This window comes from Chiloscyllium plagiosum, chromosome 15 (assembly GCF_004010195.1).
Source record: "Chiloscyllium plagiosum isolate BGI_BamShark_2017 chromosome 15, ASM401019v2, whole genome shotgun sequence".
Lineage (NCBI taxonomy): Eukaryota > Metazoa > Chordata > Chondrichthyes > Orectolobiformes > Hemiscylliidae > Chiloscyllium > Chiloscyllium plagiosum.
The window spans coordinates 65,077,462-65,089,128 of record NC_057724.1 but is presented as its reverse complement, the minus strand read 5'-3'; the positions used below and the strand labels follow the sequence as shown (position 1 = coordinate 65,089,128).

At 42.2% G+C, this 11,667-nt stretch overlaps 1 protein-coding gene across 1 annotated transcript in view; it reads left to right on the top strand.

Moving 5' to 3' along the window:
- Positions 1-11,667, top strand: part of steep1 (STING1 ER exit protein 1) — a 55,160-nt gene that overhangs the window by 16,148 nt on the left and 27,345 nt on the right. Inside the window, exons 2-3 of the mRNA XM_043705059.1 lie at positions 7,849-7,966; positions 8,407-8,448. Of these exons, the coding sequence (XP_043560994.1) occupies positions 7,849-7,966; positions 8,407-8,448 (160 nt within the window). The remainder of the gene's footprint in view (positions 1-7,848; positions 7,967-8,406; positions 8,449-11,667) is intronic.

The window sequence follows — 11,667 nt, the reverse complement described above, 5'->3', positions numbered from 1 at the left end:
GGGCGGCTGTGGGCGCCTCTGCTGCAGCTGGAGAGTGTGGGGGAGGGGTTCCTGCTTGCTGAGAGCTGCGGGCTCCCTTCCCTTTAGTCATTTTAACTTAGGATTAAGTTGTTTAAATGTAATATTACACAACTAATTGAGTTACTAAACTATTATAAATGGTTTGGTGAGCTTGGTAGGGGGTAGGTGACCCACAGTGCCCAAGTCTTGGGAGGAGCACTATAGACTCGGTCTTACTGGGTCGCCGCCATCTTGGATCCCCCCCGCTGGATATCTTAAAGAATACTGGATCCCAAGCTGTCTCAATCTCCTCTTGATGCCATCGTAGGACTTCTTTTTCCAGACCATTGTAGCCAAGAAGTCTTGAAAAAACATGACCCTGGAGCCACCACTTGCCAATGCTTTCAGTTCCCTCCCCTGGGTTCTAGAGGCTTCCACGACCCACGGCTTATCTTTATAATGATGGAACCTTACCAGGACAGGGCGTGATTTGCACTTGGCTTTCGTGCTGCAATCTGGTGGGCTCCTTTTCAGTTGTTATCCTTCCCTTCTGAGCCTCCAAGCCAAGGAACTCTGGGCACCACGCCTAGAAGAACTCCACTGGCTGCTCACCTTCCATCCTCTCTGGTATGCCAACAACGTGCAAGTTCTCTCTTCTGCCCCTGTTTTTGAGATCGTCTACCAGATGTAACAGACCTCGGACCTGTGTTTCCAGGGCTTCAATCCGGCTGTTGGAGGACTCAGTCTCTGCCTCTGCCTCTACCCCTCCAGCCCAGCGCTCAAGCTCATTGGTCCTTCTTCCCAGGTCTTGCGGCATAGCAGCTACAGGAGCCAATTTTTCTTCAATTTTTCCTGGATATGCCTCCCCAGGACCTCGCAGGATTTCACCAGGTCCTCAACCAGGGTTTGGTGAGTAAACAAACCCACTGCTTCAGAGGGTTGGACCGTGGCCCTGCCCCTTGGTGAGCTTCCTCCTTTCTTTGGCATTCTCCAGCTGCAAGGACACAGGTAAATAAAATTTTTCAGGTTTCCAGCTCCTTTGCTGTGTTGTTACGCACAATCAAATGTTTTGAATGGGTTCTGGCTCTCTGTCAGGTCAGTGTTGCAGCGTGGAGCCCAGCGAACATGATTCTCCCAGAACGTCGCCATCTTTGATCCCCCCCTTGAGTGAATTTTAAACAGTTTTGCACGCCTGTTAATATTTCTGACCAACCTGGGAAATGCATGTTTTCACCGATCTGGATCCAGTGTTCTAACAAAAAGTATAACTAGGGTGGTCACCAGGTCTTTAAACTAGTGAGTCAGGAAGAAGGGAAAGGGAAAACAAAGTATGATGGTAAACAAAAAGTTAAGCAGCAAGTTAGCATGTGTGCAGGAGGGTTTAAGTTTAAGGCACACTATGAAAGAAGTAAAAAGGAAAGATAATTCGGGAGATATTATTAGAAATGTTGGAAATCATGAGGGTAAGAAAACTAGCATAAGGCCACTTTACCTGAATGCTCACGGCATTTGTAACAAGGTTGATCAGTTAATGGCACAAATCGTCACGAATGAATTTGATTTAGTAGTCATTTAGGTACAGGATGGTCATAACTGGGAGTTAAATATCCAGGTGGTACAGCTCTGATATTCAAGGATGACATTAGGGCAGTGCTGAGAGATTGTATAGGTTCTGTGGAGAATAAGGTTGAATCCATTTGGGTGGAAATTAGAAATTCTAAGAAGAAGAAGTCACTGATAGGCTGGTGATGATAATAACATCACTTTGGGGCAGGCAATAAACAAAGAAATAAGTAATGCCTGTAAAAATGGTACGGCAATTATCATGGGGGATTTTAATCTACATGTTTGGGGTGGCATGGTGGCTTAGTGGTTAGCACTGCTGCATCACAGCGCCAGGGACCTGGGTTCAATTCCCGCCTCGGGCAACTGTCCATGTGGAGTTTGCACATTCTCCCCATGTCTGTGTGAGTTTGCTCCAGTTTCCTCCCACATTCCAAAGATGTGTAGGTCAGGTGAATTGGCTATGCTAAATTGCCTGTCGTGTTAGATATATTAGTCAGGTGTAAATGTTGGGGAATAGGTCTGGGTGGGTTGCTCTTCGGAGGGTCGGTGTGGACTTGTTGGGCCGAAAGGCATGTTTTCCACACTGTAGGGAATCTAATCTAATCATGTCGGTTGGTCAAACCAGCTCGGTCAGGGTAGCCTTGAACAGGAGTTTGTTGAGTGTATCCCTGATAGTTTTTTCGAACAGTATGTAATGGAACAGACAAGGGAGCAAGCTATCCTAGATCTGGTCCTTTGTAATGAGACAGGAATAATTAATGATCTCACAGCACCAGGGTCCCGGGTTCGATTCCAGCCTCAGGTAGACTGTCTGTGTGGAGTTCTGCACATTCTCTCCATGTCTGCGGGTGCTCCAGTTTCCTCCCACAGTCCAAAGATGTGCCAGTCAGGTGGATTGGCCATGCCAAATTGCCCATAGTGCTAGGTTTATTAGTCAGAGGGAAATGGGTCTGGATGGGTTACTCTTCGGAAGGTCGGTGTGGACTGGTTGGGCCGAAGGGGCTGTTTCCACACTGTAGGGAATCTAATCCGTTAGGGATCCTCTTGAAAAGGGGAGAAAGTGAGGAGTGCAAATATTGGAGATCAGAGTCGAAGACTGTGGTGCTGGAAAAGCAGCCGGTCCGGCAGCATCCGAGAAGCAGGAGATTCGAGCATAAGCTCTTCATCAGGAATGAAGGGGTGGCCCAAGGGGGCTGAGAGATAAATGGGAGGGGGGACGGCCCTGAGGGGAAGATAGCTGAGAATGCGATAGGTGGATGAAGTTGGGGGTGAAGGTAATAGATCGGAGAGGAGGGTGGAGCGGATAGATAAACTCATCAACTCCCACAGATACCTGTACTACACCACCTCCCACCCTGCCTCATGTAAAAACAATACCCCTTATTCCCTATTCCTCTACCTCCATTGCATCTGCTCCCAGGAGGCCCAGTTCCAATGCAGAACACACCAGATGTCCACCTTCTTTAAAGATTGCAAATTCCCCTCAGATGTGGTCGATGATGCCCTCCAGTGCAACTCATCTCCTTCCTGCACCTCTGCTCTCGAACCTACCCCTCCATCCCCAACAATGACAGAACCCCCACCCCCTGGTACTCACCATCCACCCCAACAACCTCTGGATACATTGCATTAGCCTCTGCCCTTTTCACAACCTGGAAAAAAAGATTCCGTCACCAGGGAAATATTTTCCTCTCCACCCCATCTGCGTTCTATAAGGAGCATTCCCTCCGCGACTCCCTTGTTAGGTCCAGGCCCCCCACCAACCCACCCTCCCTCCTGGCATCTTCTCCTGCCAACGCAAGAATTGCAAAATCTGCGCCCACACCTCTCCCCTTACCTCCTTCCAAGGCCCCAAGAGATTTACCTGCACTTCCACACACATGATCTACAGTATTCGTTGCTCCCGATGTGGTCTCCTGTACACTGGGGAGACAGACAACCAACTTGCGAAATGCTTCAGAGAACATCTCCAGGACATGCGCATGAAACAACCCCACTGCCCTGTAATCCAACGCTTTAGATCCCCCTCCCACTCTGCCAAGGACACGCAGGTCCTGGGCCTCCTCCACTGACAAACCTTAACCACCCTATGCCTGGAGGAAGAACGCCTCATCTTCCACCTTGGGACACTCCAACCACACGGGATCAATGTGGATTTCACCGGTTTCCTCATTTACCCCCCACCCCCCCCACCTTATCCCAGATCCAACCTTCCAACTTGGCACTGCCCTCTTCACCTGTCCATCTTCCTTCCCACCTATCCGCTCCACTCTCCTCTCTGATCTATCACCTTCACCCCCAACTTCATCTACCTCTTGTATTTTCAGCTCCATCCCCTTCAGTCACACCCCACTCCCATTTATCTCTCAGCCCCCTTGGACTACCCCTTCATTCCTGACGAAAAGCTTACGCTCGAAACGTTGATTCCCCTACTCCCCAGATGCTGCCTGACTGGCTGTGCTTTTCCGCACCACACTCTTTGACTCATCCACTTGGAAAGAGCAATCACTATGAGTTGGAGAGTGTGAAAATAAAATTCAATGCCGATGTCCTTTGCTTAAACAAAGGAGACTGCAATTGAATGAGGGAGGACTTGGCTAAAGTAGACTGGAAACAAAGATTTTATGGTGGGACAGTTGACAAACAGTGAAGGACTTTCAAGGCAATTTTTCAAAGTGCTCATCAAAAATATATTCCAATGAAAAGGAAGGACTATAAGAAAAGGGATAATTTGCCATGGGTGTCTAACGAAATAAGGGAGGCAATCAAATTGAAAAAGAAGGCATACAAAGTAGTCAAGATCAGCACGAAACTAGAAGATTGGGAAAACTTTAACCCCTTACCCGGCAAAGACGAGTTAACTTTGTCTTTTTCAGAGTGCGACGAGTAAACTCTTCCAAAACATATAATTTCAAAAACAGCCACAGACAAGTTTTTACGTCAATTCTCGACATTTCTGGGCCCTTCTCAGCTAGAAACAAGTATACTCAGTGACTCATACGTCTGGTAGCTGTGTCTCTTCCGCCTCAGGCATTGCAAGAAGCGTCGATGCACCGCTTTTGGGCTCACACTGTCATTCGGTTTTTTCTGTTTTGTTTTACAAATTATGTCCAGATGTCGAGATCAGAAGATGACAATGAGTATGTACCTTCTATTAGAAGCTTGGATACATCAGATCAGAGTGCAAGCTCGTCTGATAAGTTATTTCCATAATCAGCATTAAAAATACTATAAAAAAGCAATAAAAAAACTCGTCTGAAAATGAAACGTTTTCTCCAAAAAAAGTCGCCAGGGAAGAGTTAAAGGTCAACAAAAAGATCTATAAAGAAAAGTAAGATAGAACATGAGAAAAAACTAGCACAGAATATAAAGACAGATAGGAAAAAGTGAGGACTGCAGATGCTGGAGATCAGAGCTGAAAATGTGTTGGTGGAAAAGTGCAGCAGGTCCGGCAGCATCCAAGGAACAGGAGAATTGACGTTTCGGGCATAAGCCCTGAAGAAGGGCTTATGCCCAAAACGTCGATTCTCCTGTTCCTTGGATGCTGCCGGACCTGCTGCGCTTTTCCAGCAACACATTTTCAGCTATAAAGACAGATAGCAAAAGTTTCTATAAATATATAAAAAGAAAATGAGTGGCTAAAGTAAACATTCGTCCTTCAGAGGATGAGAAGGGGCATTTAGTAATGGGGTATGATGAAATAGCCAAGGCATTGAACAGGTATTTTGTGTCAGTCTTCACAGTGGAGTACACTAATAACATGTCAGAAATTGACAAAGAGACGAAGGTAGGTGAGGACCTGGAAACAATTGTTATTATGGAAGAGGTAGTGTTGGGCAAGCTAATGGAGCTAAGGATAGACAGGTCTCCTGACCCTGATGGAATGCATCCCAGGGTACTAAAAGAGATGGAGGGAGAAATAGCAAGTCCACAGGCGGTAATTTTCCAAAATTCGCTGGACTCTGGGGCAGTTCCAGCAGTTTGGAAAACAGCAAATGTGACATCACTATTTAAAAAGGGAGGGAGACAAAAGATGGGAATTATAGACCGGTTAGATTAACCTCTGTCGTGGGGAAGATGCTTAAGTCTATTACCAAGGATGAATAGCAAGGCATCTCGATAGAAATTGTTCCGTTAGGTAGACACAGCATGGTTTCACGAAGGGCAGGTCATGCTTAACTAATCTTTTGGAATTCTGTGAAGACATTACGAGCAAGGTGGACAATGGGGATCCAGTGGATGTGGTGTACCTAGATTTCCAAAAGGCCTTTGACAGGCTGCTGCATAAGATAAGGATGCATGACATTACAGATAATGTGTTAGCATGGATAGAGGATTGGTTGACTAACAGGAAACAAAAAGTGGGGATAAATGAGTGCTATTCTGGCTGGCAATCAGTGACTAGTGGTGTACCTCAGGGATTGGTGTTGGGACCACAATTATTCACAATTTATACAGATGATTTGGAGTTGGGGACCACATGTAGTGTGTCAAAGTTTGCAGATGACACTAAGATGAGTGGCAAAGCAAAGTATGCAGAGGACTGTGAAACTTTGCAGAGGAACATGGATACTTTGAGTAGGCAAAGGTCTGGCACATGGAATATGATAATAAATGTGAAGTCATCCATTTTGGTAGGAGTAACAGTAAAAAGGGTTGTTACTTGAATGGTAAAAAGTTGCATCATGCTGCTATGCAGAGGGACTTGGGTGTCCTTGTGCATGAAACACAGAGGGTTGGTCTGCATGTACAACAAATAATGAGGAAAGCAAATGGAAGTTTGTCCTTCATTGCTAAAGGGATGGAGTTTAATAGCAGGGAGGTTATGTTGCCGCTGTACAGTGGGCTGGTGAGGCCACACGTGGAGTATTGCATGCTGTTTTGGACGCCTTACTAGAGAAAGGATGTATTGGCACTGGAGGGAGATCAGAGGAGGTTCACCTGGTTGATTCCAGAATTGAAATGGTTGGTTTATGAGGAGAGACTGAGTAGACTGGGATTTTATTCATTGGAATGCGGAAGACTGAGGAGGGGAGGTGGGGGGAGGGGGGGAATCCTATAAAAACATGTAAAATTATGAAGGGAATTAAGTTGAAAGTAGAGAGGATGTTCTACTGGCAGGTGAAACTAGGACAAGAGGGCATAGCCTCAAGATTAGAGGGAGCAGATTTAGGACTGAATTGCGAAGCAACATCTTCACCCAAAGGATTGTATATCTATGGAATTCCTCGCCCAGGGAAGTAGTTGAAGCGACTTCAGTAAATATTTTTAAAGCTAAGGTAGTTTTTTTTTGAACAATATAGGAATTAAGGGATATGAAGAGAGTGTGGGTAAGTGGTGCTGAGTTCACGAAAAGATCAGCCATGATCTCTTTGAATGGCAGAACAGGCTCGAAGTCCCTGATGACCTACTCCTGCTCCTAGTTATGTTCTTATGATTTATCCTTTGAATTTCAGTTGTATTTTATTAAATTCTCCACCTTTTTATTATTTATCACCAGGGTGACATGCTTGTTTTGCTTGCTGTTAAAGTAGTTTTCAATGGACTCCATTGAAAGTAAGCTATTGGAATGATTGATAAATGAATATTTGGTATAGTTTTCAGAGGCTGTTTTTGTTTTTGCTTCCATTACCACTCCTTAAAATGTGATTGTTTGGTGTAGAACCCACCTGTGTGTCAGTGTGTCCTGGTTTTAAGATACCTCTCTCAAATCAGTCAATCTAGAGGGCCTCCTACCCTATTACAATTTGTTTCTAAATTGGTTATTGGTTGAATTGCAACTTGAAGGATCTTGCAATATGACTCATTTCACTTTGGGATTCAATGATATCGCAAAATTGAAGTAAAAAGTGATGTATCTTTTCTTACTAGGATTACAGGTAAATGTGCATTTTCACAAAAAGATCTGTTTCTTAATTTCCCCCCATTCTGTCATATTTACTCCCCCCTTATTATAAACACATTTTTACTTCAGACACTGCAAACTTCTGATAACTCACCTTTGAGATGATGCTTCATGTACAATTCAGATGAATAATGTTGGTAGGCTGATTGTGAATGAAGCAGGAATCGTACCTAATGTTTTATTTTCCTCCACTAATTTCCTAACCCAGGACCGCTAAGACACCCTTACCCTCTGCCCCTTTGCTGAAATCCATGAATGCTGTATAGGTTAGGATAAAATTTGAGAGTTTTCTGGTTTATGTGGCTCAGTCTCAGACTACTTAAGAAGTGATCAAGAAATGAAGTTTATATGTTTAACTTTTTTATTGCTTTAATTAGATTGTCATTTGGAGAAACTGCCCATGCGACCGCAAGACCGAGCACGTGTTATTGATGCATCCAAGCATGCTCATAAGTTCTGTAATATTGAGGAAGATGAGAGCATTTATCTTCGACGGTAAGTTGGCTGTGTCTTTTTGGGTAGTGGTAATGTTCTTTGGTAGTTGAAAATAAAAGTGTCTACACTTGAATCAACAGTGAACTGTTGCAGTATGACAGATTCCTGGGCAAAAGATTTTACTGTCTGCTGTGAAGTGGTATTGTCCTCAGAAAAACATCACTTTTTGATTTAATTATAAAAGAAATCATCTGTGATGCAGGCACTTGAGCAGCTAAGGTTATGAAGAGAGATTTGCAGAATCTTCTTCATATAAAGAAGTCTTAAGAGATAACTAACCAGCACATGGTTGTGGGTAATTGAATTGCAGAAGTAATTTCCATTTCATTCATTACTTTCTTGAAACAAGTCAGAGTCATGTTACAAGAATGTGCAAATGTGAATTCTGAATGAGTCTGATTTGGTTAAAACATTCATCGTTTTATTTTTCCTGTTTGTAGGCCACAAGGGATAGAAAAACAATTCAGGAAAAAATGTGGAAAGTAAGTACCTGTCATTTAGTTATAATTGAATCATTTTTGTCAGTCCAACAGTGGTGTTGCACATGGGGAGTTGAGATCAAGTGCACTCAGAAATAAAGTGGGATCAACAGTGGTGGCTCTCTGGTTTAAAGTGCTACACTCTTGGGGAATAGCACTGTCATGGTAGTGACAATTTTATAAGCTTAAGAAATGTTGAAGTTTCATGAAAGCAGCTTTAACAATGGAAGAAATAGTAAGACTCTGTGACAAGCAAATGAAATTTAAGGTAAGATGATACTGTTAATTTTTATATGTGTGAAAAATTAGCAGAAAATTACTTGTTCCAAGAATTGAAAGAAACAATGCTTTTATTTTCTAATGGAAGATGTCAAATAAAATGGTTCCCTTTTAAACTGTGAGAACGCTAGTAGCCATGACTGTTGAGGTCATGCAATCTGGAGGAGGCTGATGAATATAGAATTGAATTATCAGCAAACAGTGGGTTTGAGAAAGTGTTTTGTTTATCTTTTTCACAGTTCTCAATATGTTTCATTTATAGTGACTTTGACAACCATTCTATGTGGTCAAAAATGTTTTATTTCGAGAGAAATGTAAGATATAGCTGGATACTAATGAGAAGTTATGGATATAAATTAAGAGAAATAGGGAGCACTTTCCAAAGCATGTGGTGGAATAGGGGGTTGAAGGGAGAGAAAGAGGAATATTGTACAAATACTGAATTCTGTAAAATGTTCGTGGTAGCACCCTTTATCAAAAGGCTTTGCATTCAAGCCGCATTGCAAAAACAAGGGCATTTCATCTAGTTGAGTGCAGCACTTAGGTATTGCTTTGTGGAAGGAGCCATTTTTGGATGAGAAGTAAAATAGACATATTCTCCTCCTTGCATGGGTGGATGTAAACTTGGATCTTTCGGATGTACATTTATCCCTTGGCTGCAGTTACTTTTATCAAAGTCAAAGTTGTTTAGCTTTTCTTGTTGTTTGTGGAACCTTGGCACTTGCAAAATGCTGGCACATCTGACGACATGAAATTGATTGTGAAGCATTTTGAGATGTCCAAAACATGTGAAATTCACTATTTAGTTGCACGTTCTTTTCTTTCATGAAGAAACTAGATAGTTAAGACTTTAGTTTTAGTTGGAAGGATTTGATTGGAGTTTATATGGAAGTATCACTGTTTGTATTCAGGCATTTCATGTTTCTGTGCAGTGGCTATTCTTCATGGAATAAATTATAGATTGCTGAGAATAAATTGACTTCCAACCTAAATGTCATTACCGTTACCCACTGAGCAATTAGATGAAATATTGCACTATCTTTAACTATTTTTTAAAAATAAAATGAGTCAAGATTTCTGTCCAGTTGTACAGGGTTTTTTTGTGTCAGTTTTTCTTAAGTTGATGAAACTTGTGCAAAGGATCTCAAAATTTTAGGTGCAGCTTAAGTGTGATCTTACGTGCCAGGTGAGAAAGCGTTCTATAAGAAACCAGCCCTGTGACCAAAGCCCTATATTGGATTAAATACCATTTGAATTTCCACTAATAGCCACAGCTTGCAGGCCTCCAAGGAAGACCTAAATGCTGAGCTTTCTTTTTAAATGCATGGACACTGAAAAAAAACTTTTTTAAAAGCTTTTTAATATGATTTTACTTGAATCTATATAGAAACTAGCAGCTGGTTTTATTTAATTACCTTTCAGTTATTTAAAATCAGGTTACTTGTGGTGGCCTAGACAGTTTGATCAAATTGCTTTTTTCTTGTGATAAACCTATTTTAACTGCTTGATATAAATGATTCCAGGTTTCTTTAAAAATCAGTCAGAAACATTGCCCAACTGCAATGGAACCGTAGCAGTCTGTGTGTTTAGTGATATGCAAATGAATTTGAGGAGAAAAATGTAAGGAAGACTAAAATCCAGTGCAACTTACGTCAGGACAGTCAGTTACACCCAAGGCCGAAACTCTGCTGCACAGCCTGTTAATTTTTAAGTGGAAAGTTAGAATTTCACCATTTTCAAGTGTTGAATAAGAATGAATTAGACTTGACAACTGGAAGTTTTGACCGAGGTGCATATATGAAGAGGCAAAATAGGCGAAGGAGGGCATATTTAGAGTGCATGATGAAAACAAAAAGCAAGTACAGGGTAATAATAACAATGAAATAACTCCTAGTGCTGAAAGGGTGGAGGCTTGATGGATGAAAAGAATGGCCTTTTAGGTAAAAGGCTTTCTCTTCTATTTTATCTGGGGTTGTGCATAAGCTAGAATATTATCCTGAGAATTAAGAACAGCATTCAACTCCTAGACTGCTTTGAATTTTGGAAAGTTTGAAGTTATATTTTATGGTTCATAATGTCATAGAGGCATGGAAACCGACCCTTCGGGCCAACCAGTCCGTGCCAATCATGATCCCAAACTAAACTAATCCCACTTGCCTGTTCCTGGCCCATATCCCTCCAAACCTTTCCTATTCATGTATCCATCCAAATGTCTTTTAAACATTGTAATTGCACCCACAACCACCATTCCCTCAGGAAGTTTATTCCACGTGAAAACCATCCGCTATGTAAAAGAAATTTGCCTCTTCCGTCTATTATAAATGTCTCTCCTCTCTCACCTTAAAAGTGTACCTCTTAGTCTTGAAATTCTCCATTTTGGGTAAATGACAACTACCATTAACTCTATCTATACCTCTCATTATTTTATAAACTTCTATAAGGTCACCTTGCAACTGCCTACATTCGAGTGAAAAAAGTCCCAGCCTATCCAGCCTTTCTTTTATAACTCAAATCTTCCATACCTTGCAACATCTCTTCTGAACCCTCTCCAACTTGACAATATCCTTCCTGTATCATGGGTGAACAGAACTGAGCACTATTCCAGAAGAGGCCTCCCCAATGTTATTTGTAACCTCAACATAACATCCCAACTGCTATACTCCAAGGGCTTAGCAATGAAGGCAAGCATGCCAAATGCCTTTTTAACCATTATATCTACATGTGACGCAAACTTTAAAGAATTATGTACCTGCATCCCTGGGTCCCTCTGTACTAAAACACCACCCATTAATTGCATAAGCCCTACCCTTGTTTGTTGTACCAAAATGCAATACCTTGAACTTCTCCAGATTGACGTCCATCTGCCATTTTTCAGCCCATTGACCCATTTGATCAAAATCCTTCTGTAATCTTAGAAACCTTCTCCACTGTCTACTAGTCCAT